The 21,262-nt window shown below is 40.3% G+C and overlaps 1 protein-coding gene across 2 annotated transcripts in view; it reads right to left on the bottom strand.

Moving 5' to 3' along the window:
• The window catches only part of abca2 (ATP-binding cassette, sub-family A (ABC1), member 2), a 119,076-nt gene that overhangs the window by 38,029 nt on the left and 59,785 nt on the right, over nucleotides 1-21,262 (bottom strand). Inside the window, exons 2-13 of one of the 2 annotated variants that reach the window (XM_036598436.1) lie at nucleotides 19,472-19,565; nucleotides 17,999-18,001; nucleotides 11,630-11,741; nucleotides 10,205-10,368; nucleotides 8,888-9,009; nucleotides 7,027-7,125; nucleotides 6,110-6,289; nucleotides 5,607-5,828; nucleotides 4,547-4,902; nucleotides 2,380-2,539; nucleotides 1,833-1,961; nucleotides 206-373 (exon numbers count right to left, since the gene is read on the bottom strand). In XM_036598436.1, the coding sequence (XP_036454329.1) occupies nucleotides 206-373; nucleotides 1,833-1,961; nucleotides 2,380-2,539; nucleotides 4,547-4,902; nucleotides 5,607-5,828; nucleotides 6,110-6,289; nucleotides 7,027-7,125; nucleotides 8,888-9,009; nucleotides 10,205-10,368; nucleotides 11,630-11,741; nucleotides 17,999-18,001; nucleotides 19,472-19,565 (1,809 nt within the window). The remainder of the gene's footprint in view (nucleotides 1-205; nucleotides 374-1,832; nucleotides 1,962-2,379; nucleotides 2,540-4,546; nucleotides 4,903-5,606; nucleotides 5,829-6,109; nucleotides 6,290-7,026; nucleotides 7,126-8,887; nucleotides 9,010-10,204; nucleotides 10,369-11,629; nucleotides 11,742-17,998; nucleotides 18,002-19,471; nucleotides 19,566-21,262) is intronic. The other variant, XM_036598437.1, reaches the window with a different exon arrangement.

Raw genomic sequence — 21,262 nt, 5'->3', positions numbered from 1 at the left:
CAAACTGCGAGAAATTTGCTGTACTGGTGACGACGAAGACGCTGAGCACGCCGGAGTTCCATTCCTTTGGGATCAATCATTTCGATTTTCATTCTCATTGTCTCCTGAAACTACATGCCCCTTTCGAATGGCACAGAAATGTAACTATCGACAGCCTTGACGTTTATTATGTCTGGATGAAAGATATCAGTAGCTCAGATCAGACCTTTGACATAAACTGAGTCCAGCCGCAGGCAGCGTTGTCGATGGTGTCCAGCTGCTCCAGCAGCGTGCTGATATTGGGCAGGGTGAAGTTCTCCTGGAGCAGACTGTCCACCAGCTCACTGTCTGAAGAGTTCAGCAGCTCCGGGTGCCTCCGCAGGTCAGAGGTGAACTACAGAGATGGACACAGGAGGACAAACATGGGGAGACTCAAAGGATTTAAGTGATAGTTTAACAAAAAAATCAAATGTTTCTCCCCCATGTCAAATGTTTTTGATCAGCCAACTGAAGAGACGGAGATTTGATGTTTTAGGTTTGCAGTGGAGCTACGAGGCTAATACAGCTAACAAGTCTCACCAGCACTGCGCAAACTGCATGCCTACATTACAAACTCGCCTCAAACCATTCTGAGTTGTTACGTGTGAAAGTGCACTTAAAATTAAGGCTACAATTAAGTTAACAATGCAGACAACAAACAATAAACAATTAACATATTGTTCTTTTGGTGGGGGGGGGGCCAAGATCAGCCTGCACACAATGGGTCAAGTCTTGCAGGACCAGACATGATACACCTCTGTGGGAATACACATCTGGGGAACAACTGTTAAACACTTGGCGCTGGAATGCAATCAAATCCACTGCTAACAATGGTATGCCCCTGATTGACCCCATGGGACTACGTTCTTGCCTAAGTAATAGTCCATAAGTGAATTTGTCACACAAGTCAAAGTATCTGACTGCAAAAAAGGCATGTTTTAAATTTGAAAAAGTACAAATACATTAAAATCCACTTTACTGTACACAACATTTTGTTTTTGGCACTGGTATACACTAAACATTACACACAATACACTATAAAACACAGTATTTAAACATACTGTGGCAAATGAGAATTAAAAGTAACATGACTGAATAAAAGAGATTTAAACAATGACTACTTATTACACGAGAATATATCTTTACCGTCATAAGAAACAAGAAAACTGCATTTTTGTAAATGAAAAGCATTTTCTGGCCTGTAGCTAACTCTCTCCCTCGTGGGGCGCTATGAGCACTTAAGCACTTCATTAAGAGGAGTGCTTCGCATCCACGGCTGTCCTCGTTTTTAACGTGTACATTAACATAGATTTTATGGCAATTTTGAATCGTTTCTTTTAATCCATTGGTCCAAAATGTTCATGTTATGTAACAAGTATCTGCCATTTCTAATAAAAAATGAACAAAAATGCAAATTTGTAATATGACAGCAACAATATGTAACAAATAACAACAACAATAGCGACAGATTACTTGCTTTGCTTATAAGGAAATACAACACGACACGAATACATAACATACACAATAACATTAAGTAACATTAATCTGAATATATCTTTTTGGAGATAACTTTACAGGACAAGGAAACACGTTTTTAACTTTTAATGTAAGTAAATGGATAAATAATTTTTTCCAGGTAATTTTAGATCGTTTCTGTTGCTCCATTCATCATGAAATTTTGACACATCATAAAAGGCACCTTTTCAAATTATGCGAAAAACAGAAAAACGTCAAAAAATGGAGATACGAGATTTTGTCCCGAAAGCAGTGACATGTTAAACTCTTCAAAACATGCTGTACTAATGGTGCATTACCTGTTGCAGCCAGGCCAGGTGGTTGTGGAGTTTGCCCTCCTCCAGAAAAGCCCTCAGCTCTGCAGAGATGTTCAGCCACACTCGGGCATAATGGGTCACGTTTCCCACAAACGCAAACGTCTCATTGGCCTAGAGATTGAAAGAGGCACATACACTTCCATTGGCACTCTGTCCATCTCTCAGGCTTACAGATCACATAACCCTCATCATCCCTCTCTCTGCACACTCGTTCATTCTCCCGCGCTATTGAGGAATGCATTGACACATCGCCAATAAGCAGGTTTACACAGCATAGAGGGATCAATAGAGCCGTGACTGCAAGGCCTTTACCGTGAAGCTACAAGACTTTGAGAGACGTCCACAGGCGCTGATAACAGGGGAAGCTGCTTGACATATTGACTCCAAATCTTTAACTGCATTTATGTCTTTAATTAAAACCTGTTAGCGAAAGGTCGCTAACGCAAAACATTGAGCAAGCACAGCAGATAGGGGCTGTCGCGCAGCAATTCATTTGCATTTCTCTGACGGGTTTCTGAGATCGACTTGCCTTCTGGATGACCTTGTCCACCTGCGAGCCGATGGGTGAGTAGAGGATCTTTGGATTTGTAGTCATGAGGTGCACGAGAAGCCCTAAATTGCGCTGCTCTTTGCTGGTGAAGCCGAGCGAGCTCATGTTGCCCTGCTTTAAAGCTTCAGGCTCAATGATCCTGGTGAGAAAAAGAAAGTACGGGCTTAGTCATCAAGAAAAGCAGTGTAAGCTAAAAAAGGATTCAGTATCCCACACTATCACTCTGGGCCAGATATACGTACGAGCGCAGGCGCCCAGCAAATGTGCTTTGATGCAGCCACAATATGCATTTGCAACCCGCTGGAAATTAAGGTTTACTAGGGCTGCATAAATTCACAAATAGAACTTCCTGCTAATGGTGCTGTATGTTTTTTAAAGGTGGCATGAAATAATGGAGCCAACCACAAGCTTGAGACCAGAAAGAAAATGAAAGTTCAACGATGAAGAGATGGCGGTGTTATTAAATCTAATTCTTTCCCACCCAAACATTACAGGGGTGTTATTCTACTCCAGTGAAGAAAATAGAGTTTGTGAAACAATAACACTGACTATGCACACATACTATAGCTGCATAACAACAAGGTTAAACTGGACCAGAGTACACTGGAAAATGTAGCATAACTGAGCGGACAGAAAAACCTTTAGAAAAAGAAACATTTGATAATAGATCCTTTTTTAGACCTCTGTGTTCGACGTAGCAGAAGTCCTCATAGTGGGGAAAACATTACAGTAGTGGTGGCATTTACGAATGAGAATGAAGAGGACTTGCACCTTTTAGCATCCTTATTAAGGACTTTACCTAATTTTTCCACAAAAGATGTCGTTCGTTTGGTGGAGCAGTTTTCATTTTCAAGGAGGAGCAAGCTCGAAAAGGTCTACATTAATAGTAGACAAATGATGCTGCTTCAGTGGTGGATGTGCGAGTGGTACAGATTTAAAGATGGTAAAAATGGTTGAAAAAAGAAAAAGATGGTAAAAGTTGTCTGTGATCTGAGAAGGTGACATTATTTATAAATAAAATAAAACATCTTGGTGTTACCTTACTTATCTAACATTAGTTAGATTATCCAGTGAACTGTGAGGACCAGTCGCAGGCTTCTTTGCAGCAACTGCTGCGATTAGTTGATTGGTATGTTTTCACGCTTTTCTACAGTATACGTTAGCGTTAGTATAAGGCTGAAGTTGGCTTCCTATTTGCCAGCTTCTTTTTTGAATTTTCCATCCCACCTTAAACCATTCAGCAGTTATGTTCTGGTGTGAGCAAATTTTCCATTCCACCTTAAATGGAGCTGCATGGCTTCAGGTGGAACGAAAAATCACTGGCACCAGAATGTCACTGCTGCATGGTTTAAGATGGAATGAAAAATTTTCTCTCCTAGTAATCTCTTTAAAACAGTGGGCAGCTGATCGAAGCATATAGTTAAAAAGGACGGGAAGAGCTCTTGATGTCAGATGGCTGACATCATTGGGCCTCATTCACCAATGTCTTCCCAAGTTTTTTCTTAAATTATTTCTTAGCAAACATCTACATCAGATTCATGATGTGCTCTTAAACCGTAGAACTGTTCACGCCTTTGTGCTCCAGACTGTGTGTAGATTCTGCTCTTATTTAAGAACAAACCCCAAATACGAAAACACTGGTGAATGTCAGAATCTTCAGGAAAACTGCAGAAGTGGGTTTTAAGAAATTTCTTCTTAAGAACAGTTGGTGAAAGAAGCCCATTGTTTGCAATAGTTCACTGTGCTAGTTTAAAGGCTTTAGTCAGACTTTCAGCAAAGAGTCTGAAAAACATTTTGGTATAATTTTGATGCCAAAACCTGACAAATAAGGAACAGTGAACTAAGAAAATGTATTGAATTAATTAAGTCAATAAGACAGAAACAGAAAATTTATTAGTTTTAATCACACTTTCTCATGATATCAGTGCTGAGAAAGCCATATAATTATACTCCTTTGTGGGAGACGGCCATGGAATAAATAGGGCTAAACAACATTTATTCTTGCAAAGTAATTTTTCAAAGTACTAAAAAAGAACCAATAAGAGCAGCAGTAAAGTACTAAATCAATAAGCAGTGCTGATTACTAAATAACAGTATCGGAAAAGACAAACAACACCCATCCTCAAACACACACATACACACACACCTGTTATTCCCACACAGGATGGGCTGCAGTCCAGCCCACAGCTGAACAAAAGCAGAGAACTGTGAGTGGGGGTTTTCTGCCTCTGCCTCTTTCCCCGCGGACTCCTCCTGCCCTCCCTCTGCAGCTCCCTCTGTGGTGTTGGGGCCCCAGGTGGTGCTGTTGGAGCTCCAGGTGGAGTTGTTGGCTGTGGGTGGAGCCTGGTGGCCTGCACATGCCCCCTTAGGCAGCAGCTTAGCCAATCCTGACAGCAGATCCACATCCCTCAGCAACCGCTCCACTTCAGCGAGGTCCTTCAGCAAAGCGCCCAGGTGAGACTGAACCGGCAAAACAGACACGTTCGCCTGATCCAGCCGCAACTGTGGAGAAGAGAAGGATGAGTAGATGAATGAAAAGTTGGGTGGATGGATGAGTGGATGGACAAATGGATGGATAGATGGGTGGATGGATCAAAGGAAAGTAAGTTAAGGATAGACAATATAGAGGATAAACAATATAGGTGGATGCAAGAGGGTGGATGCATAAAGAGGATGCAGAAATTGAGAAAGGATATGAAAGCAGGATTGAGAGAGGAGAGAACAGATGTATGTATGTAGAGATGAATAGATGGATGGATGAATGCATGGATGGAAGGAATGGAAGGTCAATGAATGAGTGCAAAATGGATTAAGAGCAAAAGACAGCATTAGAGGAAGGAGCAGATCTTTGAAAGGATGTAGAGAAACAGAGAAAGATGAGTTAAGGGGAAAATTTATTAAGGAATACAGAGATTGAGGAAAGAACGGATGGATGGATGGATGGATGGATGGAGGAGCGAATGGATTGAGGGAGGAAAGAATGGATGAATGGATGGATGGATGGATGGACGGATGGATGGATGAATGAAGAAGGAAATGGAATGAACAAGGAAAAAATGGATGGATGGATGGATGGATGGATCAAAAGACGGACGGAGGATTGATTGTAAGAAAAGCAGAGAAGAAGGCAAAAAAGCAAGAGATAACAGAGAGAGGAAGAGATGGATAGATGGATGGATGGATGGATGGATGGATGGATGATCTACCTTCTCTATAATCCTCTGGGTGTCAATCTGGTCCCTGAGCTCCTGGCTGATCTCTCCAAAACGCTCCGCCCTCTGTCCTGCCTCTCCTCCACACACAGCTGCCTGATAGGCCTGTAACAGTGGCTGCTGCTTCTCAGGGACCAGTAAGATCTTACTCAGCTCACTGTTCCCGCCCTCTCCACAGGTCAGCACCTCCAACACTCCACCGGTCAGCAGAATTCCCTGATAAAATAAACAGGAGGCAGTTTATAAGAAATTACACTGTAGGAAATAACAGCATAATTCCTCCCCAAAATGTTCAGCTGAGACCTGATCTGATTGGGTTAACTCAGGTACCACGTGGCACAGCTTGATTATCACACTTACTAAGTATTTATTAATATAAAACTTTTTCATTAAATTTGGAGAGATGTCCATTATTCCTCACAATGTAGACAGCGGTAAGAATGACATGACTACGGCAACAAAAGACGCTGCACCACGCAGACAGAAGCCTGACTGACCTCCATCTCTCGCAGACTCTGAGGGTCATACTTCTGCGATGCTGCCCCTGTCCCGACGAGACCGAGGGCCTGAGAGAGCAGCCTGAGCAGAGCCTGCCTTTCAGACGCTTTGGCGGGGTCTCTCAGAGCCTTCTGCAACAGCCCACCCTCTAGACTGTGCCAGCCCCCTAGTAGCTGCTCCTGCAGAGAAACATTCAGCAGCATTTAAAAGATTAGTGAAAAAAACTGAGCCCTTACCAAAAATGTAATTCAGACCTTTTGGGTGCTTCATTAGTTTATTAGTTCATTAGTAAACACCTGAACTCGATTTTGCCATTTTGGAGATTTTTCTTCCGACACCAGCGATATATACATATAGGGAGATTCACTTGAAAGAGGCCCCGAATATTTGGTAATAACTCTCTCTAGGACGGAGCAATCTGAACGAAACAATGTGCAATGTGCTCCTCAGTATATGGAGCTTCGGACAAGCCAGGATGCCCCTACGTCGGAGCGATGAGGTAGGCACCGGACAGTCGTCTTAACGTTACCCTCCATTTGCAAATTCCAGGTGCATACCCCCCGTGCCCCTTCAAGTGTCTGGCAGAAAACAGAGATCACTTCCAGCATCGCATGTAATGTAATCGATTACACATGCATCAAGGTATGTAGTGCATTTTTTTTGGTTCAGATTGCTTTGTCTTAACGGGAGTTACAGCAGAATATTTGGGGCCTCTTTCGAGTGAATCTTCCTGTATATATATATCAGTATACACACACAAACACCTGCATCTTGGTTGTGGAGTGTTGTGCTGAACATGGCATTTCCATCTATATTCATTAAGACGTAAGATTTTCTGCACCCTTTGTTCTGATGTCAGACTATGGATGGTAATGCAGGTGCGGCACTGCGTCTATGTGATGAGCTCACACTGTACCTCCAGCTGTAAAACTTTCTCTCCCGGGCTGTGAGCACCATGCTGACCCTCTGCCCAGCTCCCTCCTTTAGGATACGTGCCAAAGATGAGGTTATACACCTGCACCGAGTAGACACACACACACACACACACACACACACACACACACACACACACATTCTCAGTGACTCCACAGTCTCAATGACTTTCAATGACAGCGATGCTTCAGAGAAGAGGATTAAATTAAGAGGGGTGAGCAGTAAAAAAGTCTGATAACAGATAAGAGCAAATCCTGGAAGACAGGGTGACTATAAATAAACAAGCACAAGCCAAGAAGCAAACCCTCCAAAACAGCTGAACTCTCCACATGTTAGAATCACCAACACTGAACGCTGACAGGAGTTACATTTACTGCCTCTGAGTTATATTTACTCCACTGTATGAGTGGAGGAGTTACTTTAACTCTGTTGATGTTACTGAGTAGGTGCTCGTGACAGGTCCAAATGGCCTGGAGCTAACGGGCTGGGGCGGATGCTGGATTCTGGTCCTATGCTCTTATGCGTAGGGTTCAATTTCCCTGTCATAATTACATAATTACAAAGTCTTTGCATTAAAATGCTCAATAGTCTGAAACATGGTTGGCTAGTTGGCTCGTCTGATCTATTCCTGTATCATCCTAACATTTTCCCCATTGTAAAGTAAAGATATGTGCCAAAAGTGTCTTTTATTGTAGATAGATAGATAGATAGATAGATAGATAGATAGATCGATCTTATCTTAAATGCTTATAGGATCGATTTAAAGCAAGGAATGTACATTTAAGTTTTGCAACTGTCACAATTGAAGTGCTGGAACTTAAACTTGGGGACTAAAACCCAGTTTATAATTCCAGATAATTCTAGATAATTCCAGATAATTCCACTTTCCACTTAAACATTTCCTTAAAGAGATTTTATGCAGCTCACTTAAAGCTAAAGGGGGAAACTTATGGCCAAAACTCACTTATGGTGTTCTAAGCAAGTGACCACTGAAGCTCAAACAGTTTAATTCCCTGACAGAAAATTATTACATGAAATTGTTATGAACGTATTCTATGATTTTTTTAAATAACCTGTATGGATTTTATGAAATACATTTATTGTGGAATTACATGCAGGGTGCTGTCAGGCAAAACAGTCCTCAAATAACTACTATTTTCATATGAACATTACACATAAAGATTTAGAAGACGTTTCGGTTCACTGGTGGGTTTTTATAGTAGATAAAATGGCTGTTTTGCACTATTGACATTGTGACCCCTGGTTCCCATCACCACCCCTGTAAAGAAGTCTGAATCAGTAAGTTTCTCTACAATGAACTATTCCATACCAACCACTCTGGGTCACTGTGTTTACATCTGAACCACTGAATTAGGACAATTATTCATAATAATATATTATAAAGTTATGAAAAATCATTTAAATTTTCCTTTTATACAGAATTCAGTGTGAAGACATTACTGCTTTGAAACAAGAAAAAAAATATCCTTTACATTTTTGCAGTCCTTTTGTCATAATTCCATTAAATAGTTTGGCAAAAGTAATGGCATTTTAAGGGTTAAGGTGTAGCTTTATGTTAAAGGAAAGGGAACCCATATACGATGACTATGATAGCACAAGAAGGCAGCATTAATATGCATGGCGCTACAGCGCTTAAGTCCATGAGCATTAGCCAGGACCATTAGCATATTCCCATTCTGCTGTCAAGAAACACAATCCGCGCCGTTACCGATTGTGTTCCTTGACAGCAGAATGGGAATATGCTAATGGTCCAGGCTAACGCAGAGACTTCAAAGAGCAGCGCTGGACAGAATGAGCCTTTGAAGTGGAGTCGAGAGATGAACCTCTTTCAGGTTGACGGGGGAGGAGAGCAGCAGGCTGGCTGTGTCGTTGGCCAGAGAGAGGTTTCTGATCAGGAACTGCTGGAACATAGACTGGTTCCGCAGGACGCTGCCCACGGTGAAGCCTGAAATCAAAGGAACATGTAGAGTTAGACTCTTATAACAGGGACAGCAGCTGTTCCCTCAAAAATCAAAAAGAAAAGACAACAACAACAACAACAACAACAACAATAATAATAATAATAATAATAATAATAACACAATGTTGTAAATAGTATATATTTACTGTTCGGTCACATGTTTGTGAAATGAAATTAGGTGAAATTACATGTTTGTTGATTTTCTTTCTAAGTGAAACTAAGCACTCATCCTCTAGAGGGAACAAACTGTGAAGTGGGCGGTTGGTGTATATAAAACAAACGAACATATTTATATTATATAGGCATTTACATATCACCACTGTCCAAAGAAAAACATCTCCAAATTAGTAACTTTACAAGAAAAGGCAAAATGTAATTTAATGTAAAGAGGTTTTATTCCAAGTGATTTTGGAGCATTTCCAATATTATTCATAATAATAATAATCTTTATTTATACAGCACTTTTCATGCCGATGGCAGCTCAAAGTGCTTTATAGACAGGTGATAAAGTTAAACAGTAATTCAAGAAATTAGAAGTGTTAATGTAGAATCATATAAGAAAAAGACACAGAACAAATTAAAAGACAAACAGCACGAAATAGAGTTTTCATTGAATGCAAAGTTGGAGAGAGATGCTTTTAGGTGCTTCTTAAAGTGAGCACTGAGCTTGACTGTCTAATCAAAGGTGAACTGAGTTCCACAGTTTAGAAGCAGAATAACTGAACGAGTCTCTCCATGTTTTCTGTATTTTACAGAAGGTGTTTGCAGAAGGTCAGTATCTGCAGATCTAAGATGATGTGCTGGAACATAAACAGACAGACACTCTGTGATGTAAGCGGTGCTTTAAGTCATTTAGAGCCTTAAAAACTAGTAGCCGAACTTTAAAATCTATCCTGATTGATACAGGTAGCCAGTGCAGCTCTTTCAAAGTGGGAGTGATATGATCTCTCTGTTTTTGTTAGGATGTGTGCTAATGCATTCTGTAAGAGTTGTAAAGGATGTATTGTTTTCTATTGATCTGTTCATCATGAAATCTTCACATAAAGTAAAAGACACCCATCATGTTCAAATCATATAGAAAAATAAAAATAAAAAATATATATATTTTTTTTGGACAGCAACAATATATAATACATATAGGACATAAATATGGCCCTATGTATAAAATGTGTTTGTGCACCGTGGCTGGTGTTGAAGCGGTTCTCTAAAGGACTCTGTGCTGAACTGAGGCTCTCCAGGTGCTGCTGCAGAGACTCCAGCTCCTCCCCCAGACTCGGCCTGTCCGACATGAACAAGTGATTCTGCTCCACAACCTCGCCGATCCGCTCCAACAGCTGAGTTACACTGAGAGAGAGAGTGTGTGTGAGAGAGAGAGAGAATTCAATCAAAGGGTGGTGGCAAGTGGCAGAAAGAGATTGATGGAGCAGAGGGAAAGAGAGAAATAGAGAGAGAGATAGAGAGAGAGAGCATAAAGTAAGGTCTTCAATTCAGCTCAACTGTAGTCGGTCAGTTTGGTGTCTCAAGTTTGCTTCTTTAGTTTTCTACTGAAGCTGCAGATGCTAATGTAGCTAATAAGTAACAGAAGCTTTGATACAATCAGGCCTAAATCTTGACATACCTGCCTTAAACCATGTTGAAGAGTTAAGTGATCTTAAATAGGTTTGCGTATGTGGCTTCTGAACATAAAATCTATAAAAATGGCCAAAAATGTGTTTTATTCCAGAATTTTTATGCTATACAGTATCAAAAACCACAAGCTGGTCGATTGACTACACTTGGAATAAGTGTGAAAATTGTGTAAATGTGATCATTTTTTGTCAAATTATTAATTTAGAGTCCTTTTTAAACCATTAGGTCAGAAAATCAGAGCTGAAGCTGCAGTGAGATTCATTAAGTCTGCTCACTGCTCATACACACACTATTACAGGTGATAATAATGACTGCTGTTAGGAGGAGAGAGAGAGAGAGAGAGAGAGGAGAGAGAGAGAGAGAGACAGAGAGAGAGAGAGAAAGAGAGACAGTGAGAGAGAGAGACACTGCTGGCTAAGAGAGAGAGGGAGAGAGTGAGAGAGAGAAAGAAAGTGAGAGTGATAGAGAGAGACAGAAAGAAAGAGAGAGCAAGAGTGAGTGAGTGAGTGACTGAGTGAGTTGAGAGAGAGAGAATAAGACAGAGAGAGTGTGTGTGAGAGAGAGAGAGAGAGAGGAGAGAGAGAAAGAGAGACAGTGAGAGAGAGAGACTGCTGGCTGAGAGGGAGAGAGTGAGAGAGAGAGACAGAGAGAGAAAGAGAGACAGTGAGAGTGAGAGAGAGAGAGAGAGAGAGAGAGAGAGAGAGTGCTGGCTGAGAGAGAGAGAGGGAGAGAATGAGAGAGAGAAAGAGAGTGAGAGTGATAGAGAGAAACAGAAAGAAAGAGAGAGCGAGAGTTAGTGAGTGAGTGGGTGAGTTGAGAGAAAGGGAGTAAGACAGAGAGAAAGAGTGTGAGAGAGAGAGAGAGCGAGAGAGACAGAGCGAAACAGAGAGACTGAGAGAGAGAGGCTGTTGGCTGAGAGAGGAGAGAGAGAGCGAGAGAGAGAGAAAGACTATAAGTGAATGAGGCTCTGACTCACGTGGAGTTCTTGTACTGTAGGAATCCAAACTCGTCCCGCTGGCCATCCGGACACAGCGACTGCATGACCGGAATAATGCCCGCTGAGGTGAGGGGGGCAGCACTGTAGAAAGCTAATCGCACCATCCGGAGACAGAGGGAGGAAGGGAGGGATGGAGGGAGTGGATGGAGGAGAAGGAGAGTGTTGGAGAGGATTGTGGAGACATTGGGTCCAGCAGAGATGGAGATTAGTGTGGATTAATTAATAAAGACATGGATGCAGGAGCAGTTTGAGGATAAAGTATAGATTTCAGAAAGAGTCGATGTTACAATGTTAGAAAGAAGTCATTACAAACCAACATGGAGTTCAAGAGAGAATGCAAAGGTGGGAGTTAGAGGTGTGGAGGGGTGGAGAAAGGGTGGAAAAGAGGGGTAAACAAAAACAAAACAAACCAGAGAAAAGCACAACAAAAGGAGACAGAGAGAGGCAACCGTCACAGCTCAGAAAAAACAAATCATTCAGCAAGTCAGAGAGGGCCTCAGATGTCAGGTCAGATCGCATTTGATAAACTCACTGCAAATGACCTTTACTAAACACACACACACACACACACACACACACACACACCTGGACAGGCCGTCACCAGAACAGAAATGTAGCCTCAGTATGTTGTCAAGCCACTCTACACCTGCATAATAACTGCCCCCCACAGTGCTCTCACTATGGACAGTTAAAGAGATCAACAAAATGTCAGATTTACAGAACGTTCACAAAATATACAGAATTTTCCCCTTATCCCTAATGCAGTCCATCAGCAAAGGCAGTTTGGCTAGATGTGGCTTCTATAGTTTTGCACTGGAGCTACAAGGTGCATGTGCATCATTCTGCATTTGGAGGAGGAATCCATGTTGCAGGGCGTAAAAAGATGCCTGAACTATTAGGCACAGCTCCAAAAGTCGGTAGGCACATTTACACAGTTGACCTAAGATTAATTAACACTTTTCCCTTATAATTTCTCTGATTTTTCTTTTTTATCCTGTTTCATAATCGCTCTGCATCTGTAAAACAGCCATCAAAAACTATTTTCAACATGTGAGAAACTATTTTTAATATAAAACAATATTTTTCAGTGGTTTAACTTCATGGATCATGTATAAAACAGATTCATGTTTACTTTTTTATCATTAACATTATACTACATTTAGAAAATATGTATTTTTTTTTTAAATTCATTTGTCACAGAGATTTTGGTCACTGGTGCTATCAGGACTCTTATTTTACATTTTAACATACTATTTTCAACTCTGCTGAACTGCTTCTTTGGGTCGAGGCTCATCAGAGAGGAAATATCTCAAGGCTTGAGAAGGCGAGTCACACTTGCTCACTATATTTCATTAATTTATTAATGAAGCACATAACCTCTATGTGTCACTGGTGTTATGTGCTTTAATGGCTGGGTAGTTAAGATTTTGTCAAAATAATGTCATTTATCACTTTTATTACTGATTTTAAATAGTTGCACAAGGTCACCTGACCACCAATAAGTCAGACAATTTACCAGAATGTCACTGGAGTCACAGTCACTGGTGTTACACCATATTACACACATAAAACACCAGTGACTGTCAAATATGTTTGGATTTATGCTCTCCTTTTTGCATATTTGATAGCAGGAGATCATTTGATTTTTTAAAAATGTATCCACCTGAATTCCCACTCCAAATAGAGAATGACCCTCCTATCCATTTAAGTTCTGCTTATCCAACCTGACTGATTGAAGTCCTGCTATAAAACCTGCAACATGACTAAATATGTGCTGAATCTCAGCTTGTATGAGACGTTTCTCAGTCTGAATCAAATTTGTTCCATCTAATAAAACACACACTCTAAAAAGCTGTAAGAAAGGAGCACCCAGACTGAAACGCATCATCTCAACACGAAGATTTTCAAAATTCAATTAACCAAAATTGACTGCACCCCCTTAAGAGGGCACTTTACTGCTAAAGTAATCCTGCTGCCTGGGTTTGCCTTATATTGATCCTGTAATTACTAAATTGGGCCTATAATTGCTCTGATGATTTAATGATCCTTCGGTTAATGAATGTCTCTGGGAAAAGCGTCCGTCCATTCCAAAGTCTCGGCTGTTTTATATTCAACCTGAGCCACTGCTCATTTTGGCGTCTGCCTCTGAAAGTCAAACACAAAGTTGTTGGCACTGATGGAGGCACACAGAAGGTCACTTAAACACAATCTGCTGATTCTACTCTTCTTAAAGCGACAGTTCAGCCAAAAATCTAATTTACACAGTTTTCCCGCTTATTCTAAATAGAGTTGCTCAGCCAAGATGAGTTTAGTGTCCAGAGTTAGCTTCTTTAGTTTTTCACTGGAGCTATGAGGCTAATGTAGCTAACAAGTAATGGAAGCTTATGTACATCAATTAGCATTGTGCAAACTGCATGCCTAAATCGACTTAATCCATGCAGAGTTGTTAAGTAATTTCAAGTAGACTAGTGTCTACTTGACACTAGTAGACTAGCAGACAAGTAGACTAGTGTCAGAAATGTGATTTCTGACATTATATAACAATAATATTAATAATAATCTTCACTTATATAGCCATTTTCCTGGAAATTGGAAAGACAAAAGAATATGATGCACAACGCATTTTTGGCCTCCATTAGTTGTCAGAGACACTAGCCTCAAAGCTCCTGTGCTAAACTAAAGAAGCAAATTTCAGACACCAAACGTGTCTTGGCTAATTGACAACATTTATCGTAAAGAGGGAAATTCTGTAAATGTAAGTTTTTGCCATAGGCTCAATTTAATCATTTTTTAAAATATCACCTTTTTAAAATGAAAAACATCATATGTAAACATTATCAAAGCTTCAAACCACACCATTCTGTCCTTATTCCTTTAAATCCATGGAAACTAAGCTGCAAGAACAGCACATTTTTAATTCGTTGTTTTTGTGATGTCACAAAAACCGACACATTTAATTACATAGCCGCCTATTCAGTCTACAGCAGTTTAGCCCCGCCCATTTATGTAAAGCTTACAAGGAGTATTTCATCACAGTGTGCTTTTTGAACAGGGCACCATACAGAGCAGCCAATCAGAACAGAGGTCTGATATATCAGTTTTAAAGACAGCCAGTTTACTTATAAGGGATAAAGAGAGGTCATGTACAAATGAATTACAGCTGGTACATAAAACCACACAAACATCCTAAGTAGACCTCAGGGGACAAAATAAAATAAAAAAAATAAATAAAAAAAAGTAGGACACGGACCCTTTTAGTGTCTGGACACTGCAAGCCTAGTTTCAGCTTTACCTCTCTCTTTCTTTCTCTCTCTCCATCTCACAGCATGCACTAATAAGCCTCCAGTCATCCAGCGGGCCTGAATTAGATGAACAGCACTGGCTGCCACAGCTGGGCCTGCAGTAAAATCTCTCCGGGCCCGTGTTTACACAAGCTCGTGTCATATTTCTGCTGTTCCAGTGACGGCTCGTCCAGTGAGAGATCAGCTCTAATACGCTCCTGTCTGACATCTGCTTCCTCTCTGACCACACAGCTGAGGATTAACCCCGTAAAAACATCGGTCAGAGGAAAAAGCCTGATTGCTGGGTAAGTCCATTAAACCAGTGGAGCAGTAGTAAATGCGGGAGGGGAAGATCAGTCTGAATCTTAATGTGTTGGCTTTTTGTAAGTAGTGATGTTGGTAAATGAAGTAATAATGCTGTTCCATGTATATGAGATTGTCATGTTAGTGTAAACAGAGACATTTGTGGGCCCTAAATCTCAGTTAACCTTTTCATTCACTGCTCCATTCACTCACTTACTCCTTCATACCTAATGGGAGATGCGTGTGTGACAATTAGGGCCTGACCGATACATTTGTTGGCTGATAACATCAGCTGTTATGAAGATACCCAGATTTTTCAGTATTGGCAAAATTACGGCTATAATGCATCGATGTTCAGTGGCTATCTTGTAACAAACATACGCCACTAATGTGAGGAAACTCGGTCACTTTACGTAGACTGGTAAACTGACCGTCACCTACTTACAGCAATACTAAAGTGGTACATATGAACACAAAACAATATCATTAAAATAATAAAAACATATAAAATGCATTCAAACCCAACTTTTAGCATTAGCATAGCATGTAACGCTTTATTTGGATAGTACACTTTAGATGGCTTGTAGATATTTAATTCACCTTTAACTTATATATAAGTAAATATCACAGTGGTGCTGATAGGAACCAGACATCTGAAGCACCGATGCCTCTAAAAACTCCCTCACTGAATGTTTTTGCACAAATTGGTTTTGAATACATGGCCTGATGCCTCATCTATTGTTCTGTGATTTTAAGAAAAAGTGTCGGTCTAAAAAAATTTTTTTTTTAAATACACTTATGGTTTTACATGCTAGGTATTGTAAGGAAAAGTGCCCAAAGAAAAGACATTTTCAGATTATTGCTATTTTAACATTATCAACATCACATAGAAGACTCAGAAGATATGTGTAGCTTTGCTGCTGGTTTTAGACAGTTAATAAATGGCTATATTTGCAGTGTAGACATTGTGGCCTCTGGTTTCCATCACCACCACTGTAAAGAAGTTTATTTATGATGAAACCCTTCTGATGACTTTGTTTACATTTCATGCATTAAAATGTCCTGATTCAACAACGATTTAATTCTATACTACACAAACTGCTTTGGCTTGAAAAAATCAAACTGTATTTTAAAACAGTAGACGCACTGTCCCTGGTGATGTCACGGCTATCCGTGGCTGGGAGTCAAAGAGAGAGCAATTGGCCTTGCTCTCTCTAGGTGGGTAGGATGGTGCGTGTGGTAAGCCTACACTGCTCTGCAACTGTACCTCCAGACCTGACTCAAGCATCGTGTTCATGAATTGAAGAGCATTTTCATTTTCCACATTTGTTTTATCCAATGATGAATAAGTCAAATAACCTGCAGATGTTTTAATTCTATTTACAAATTAAATAAACGTAATGTACACAACATTTGAACATACCTGTCAGCTAGTAACTGAAAGGGGTTTGGACACCCTCATCAGTTCAACAAACTCTAGATCCTTCTTGACATTTGTACTAGTGCAGTGCTGCAGCTACAACTAGAAATATATCAAAATAATCAAAATAGCTGATGTTTTAATTATGTACATTAGTTACACAATGTAACAAGAAAAGTCCATTTTGTATTGTTTCTAGTTAGAAACCATTAGAATAACACATGCAGCAAGCATGAAAAATAGACAATGAGCATATTTTTGCATTGTGTGCTTGTTACCAGTATAAAAGGCTACACTGTGTAATACAAAAGCACATGGTGTGGTTTATGATCTGACCATACTATCTATCTATCTATCTATAGATAGATAGATAGATAGATAGATAGATAGATAGATATACATACTGCTGCTGTTGGGACAAAACCACATATTTTCAAAATGATAACTTTACAGGGGAAGGAAAAAACATACTTTACCTTTAATGTAAGTCAATGGAACAAGATTTTTTTCAAAGTCATTTTGGGCTGTTTCTTTTTGTCCATTCTTAATGAAATTTACATACAATATAAAGGGCAACAGGCATTTTCAGATTATGATAAAAACTGAAATGACAAAAATCAAGATACAGGGTTTTGTTCAGACAGCGGCAATATATGTCAGTCAGTACAGCACTGTTTAATAAAACTATTGATGCTCTTGTTTTCTGACCATATTCAGTCATATCAGCTGATAATATCGCTTATCGTAATGTTTAGCTCAGTAACAAAATATTCATATCGGTCAGGCCCTCAGAGAGAATGGCAGTGAGAATGTCTGTTCAGTGTCTGCTTCTGTGTTTGAGTGCTTTATCTTCATTCTGATGCATAAAACAAGATCAGTTCACATTCCTCCTGAGTAAGTGGCACACACACACACACACACACACACACACAGAGACGCACAGTGCAACACCAGATATCAAACCACAACACACGATTAGACGATGGAGAGTCAATGCAGCACAGATGGCAGCAATTTCATGAATCAGCAACACTGAATACAAAGAAAAAACAATGCTTAGACTTACACACTGGTCCAACATGCAGTGAACATGCACCATGTCAGAGGGAGAGAGAGAGAGAGAGAGAGAGAGAGAGAGAGAGAGAGAGAGAGAGAGAGAGAGAGAGAGAGAGAGAGAGAGAGAGAGAGAGAGAGAAACAGATAACAGAGAGGAGCAAAGAAAAAAGACAAAAAAAGATGGTGTGTGATTTCCTTCAGCATTGGAAATAAAAAAAAGGACTTTATGGTGACAGAGACTAATGAGGATGTTCCATGAAAGAAAACACAAATAAACCACCACTAAACACACTACAGCGCTGGCTAGAAGCCAAACAATCTTTGCAATCAATGGCAGATTAGCAAAGTTGTACAATAGCACTGCGTGGTCACATACAAAAGGAGATAAGACCTATTATCCATCACGGGCTGAATTCGACTCATTCATCACAGCCAAAGGCAATCGGAGCTAAGCACTCTCCAGTCTCTCCAATTCACTCACAGCACAAGCACTGTTATTGACTATTACAATGGGCCGGGGCCTTTGGGCGTCACTGTGATGCCTCCTGAATGAAAACGGCTCCAAAGCGCTCCGTTTCGAGGGGCCACTAGGGGGCGTGATCCTGAGGGATTCCTGGGCTGAAGTTGCAGTCAGTTTGCCCTTTGATGCTGACCTGAGAACTGTTTGGTTGTTGCTTTGAATTGTGAAACAGTCTGCCTGTCAAAAGTTTGGGGTTCTTGAAACTCTGCCTCTGCTTCATGTTTGCCTTAATGTTCATCAAAGTGTCGTCCTTAGCATGAAAAGCAGTTTCTGTCTAAATAATTACAACAGTTTTCTTTACCAAATGACTATTAAAAGCACATTTTGAAACATATTTTGGCCCGAAGGTGGTTTAACGTTTGAGTGCTGACTTCATAATAAGGGAGGACTGTATGAGGTGTATGTTCAAATGTGTATAAATGCATTGAGTAATTGCAGCAAATGTGTTACACATATATTACATGCTCTGTATATATAAGGACTGTGAAAAGATTAAAACAAGTGCGAGTAATTGCATTATTTTGTATAGTTAATTGTGATTTCCAATTTTCATCACGGACATCCAGTGAGAGCAACAGTAGCTGCCTGCTCCAACCAATGAGCGCATATATCATATATTGTGTATCACATATACAGTAAATGGTTCCAGTGGTTTCACGACCGTAGCCTCTCAATCTCATTCATGGATTCTTGTTACAGTGGAGACTCTCAAGGGGAGCCATAACTTTCCATTTTGCTGTTGCTTTGTTAGTTTGATGCTCGGGTCTCCCTGCTGTCCAGTGTACTGTGCCAAAGATGCATTGCTTTAAAATACATTTAAAAGTTGTGTTTGAACAAGAAGGCTACAAATGCCGAATCTATCGTAGCAACATACAATACACCAGCAGCTGGGCTTCAGCCTGTACTAGTACTGATGGTTCGAAGGGTCAAAGCAGCATTAAAAAAATAATCATTTATTTATTTTATGTATATAAAAGAGTATGTAATTATTCCCATGAAAGTACTTCTGTCAATTTGTGCTAAGAAAAATAGCAAAATCAGAACAGCGTTCGAAGCTCAAGTGTCCCCAAACTTTTGACAGGCTGTGTATATATATCTTCAGACCTTTATACTGAATGAAAGTGACACCTCCTCCCCCTCTCTCCCTCTTTTCTCTCTCTCTGGCCCCCTCTTTTCTCCCCTCTTTGCTTCTCTCTCGTCTTGGGGGCCCTAAATCTCCTCGGCGCTGTTTAAAGCCATACCTTCTTTCACTGGAATGGCGGGCTTCTTCTGCCTCAGACCCAGCAGGATGAAGAAGAGAACGAGGGGGATGAAGATCTCAAACGCCAGCACCCACTGTGAAAACACACACAAAGAGCAGGATGATGAGAAAGCTGGCAGCAGGTAAGCAGCAGAGGTGGGTGATGCGATGATACATTATCACTACTGTGAGGTCAGACTTAGTTATTTAAGAGTTTTTTGTAGAATTTAGTAGGTGGCAAATCAGATATCCTCTCATTTGATGATGCATACCACTTTGTTTCACTCAGTTGTTTCATTCACTTCTTTTTGTTGTAGCATCATTTTGACAATTACATGTCACACCAAAACCCTCTTTGATAGGTCATTTTGCAAGTCATTAAAATGTCCCTGTCTGGTTCTTGGCCACATTAAAAGGGAAATCCACTATTTTTTCTCAAAATTTCATCATAATTCAATCGTTGAGATAGAAACAAAGTCATTCAGAGGTGTCATTTGAAATGCTGCATTGTACCAACTCTAATTTATTTACAGTGGTGGTGAAAGGAACCATGGGTTATGACTTCTGTTATGCAAATATATCCATTTTATTTTATTAATTATCTACTCAGTTTTTTATGTGACGTGGTAAATTAAAAAATTCTTTGGGTGCTATTTTTCCTCTCAATGCCCTGCATGTAGCTTTCCACCTTGAATGTACCAAAAAAATATATGTTCTAGGCCAAAAACGGTGTCTCACGCACCAGGCACCACATAACTACTTCATGTAATGACATACCGTGAGTCAGAGGCATTAACCTCTTCAGCTGTCTGGTTCCCTTCACCTCCACTATGAGCAGTTCTGACTCAGTACGCTTCTTTAAAATGCCACATTTCACATAACATCATCTTAACGACTGAATTTGCAGAAATTTTGAAAAATATGTGAAATTCCCTTTAAAGTGACAAAGGATGCAAGGCTCTTCGACGATTGGCTTGCGGAGCTACACCCACACAATGACTCATAGGGGCAACGGTTGGTCAGTAAGGTGATTCCAAGCCACCTTCTCTCTGTCACTTTCTATTTCCCCGACCGTGGATCATCACACAGTCCGGCTGATTGAGCAGAGTTTCACTCGAGCCAGTAAATCTACTGGTTGGCATGAAGGTCGTCCACTTCTCCAGACGGCCAATGTTCGCTGCCAAATATCCAATCTCCAGCAGCCAGAAGGCCCAGGGCTTTCTAAAATGGCCTGTTACGCAAATTATTATACAGAGACAGAGGAGAAACTATACGCAAAGCATTTTATCCCACATGCACAAGCATACACACACATACAGCCACACTGCAGGTGGCTTATAGTGATGAGTCAGTGGGTAGAATAAGGTATTAAAATATGTGCTTACACTGTAACATTAAAAATCCTACCAGTACACAGTGTAGAGAGTCCATAAGAAAGTCAAAACTCCACATTATAATAGTACACAAACACAGACTCTGTTCAATAGCTTTGTGTGCCCCTGCACCTAGTTGACAATGTGCAATAATTGGTGCAGAATTAGGCTCCAGAAAGCCCTATTTTTACCCAAAAAGATAAGCCAAACATTCAAAAGATGCAGTCTTTTAATTAAATGATGTAAAAATTACACACAGTAGAACAAACATGACCCAATAAATGAAGAATATGCTTTCACAAATGTTCAGTCTAGATTTAAAAGCATCTATTGAGTTTACCTTCCTGATATTCTCTGGAACACTATTCCAGAGTTTAGAAGCTATGACAGAAAGATCTTCCGCTAACTGAGCTGTAAGG

The sequence above is a fragment of the Colossoma macropomum genome, unplaced genomic scaffold (genome assembly GCF_904425465.1).
Source record: "Colossoma macropomum unplaced genomic scaffold, Colossoma_macropomum, whole genome shotgun sequence".
Taxonomy (NCBI): domain Eukaryota; kingdom Metazoa; phylum Chordata; class Actinopteri; order Characiformes; family Serrasalmidae; genus Colossoma; species Colossoma macropomum.
Note: the sequence above shows the minus strand (reverse complement) of the source record. Positions and strands in the feature narration are given on the sequence as shown.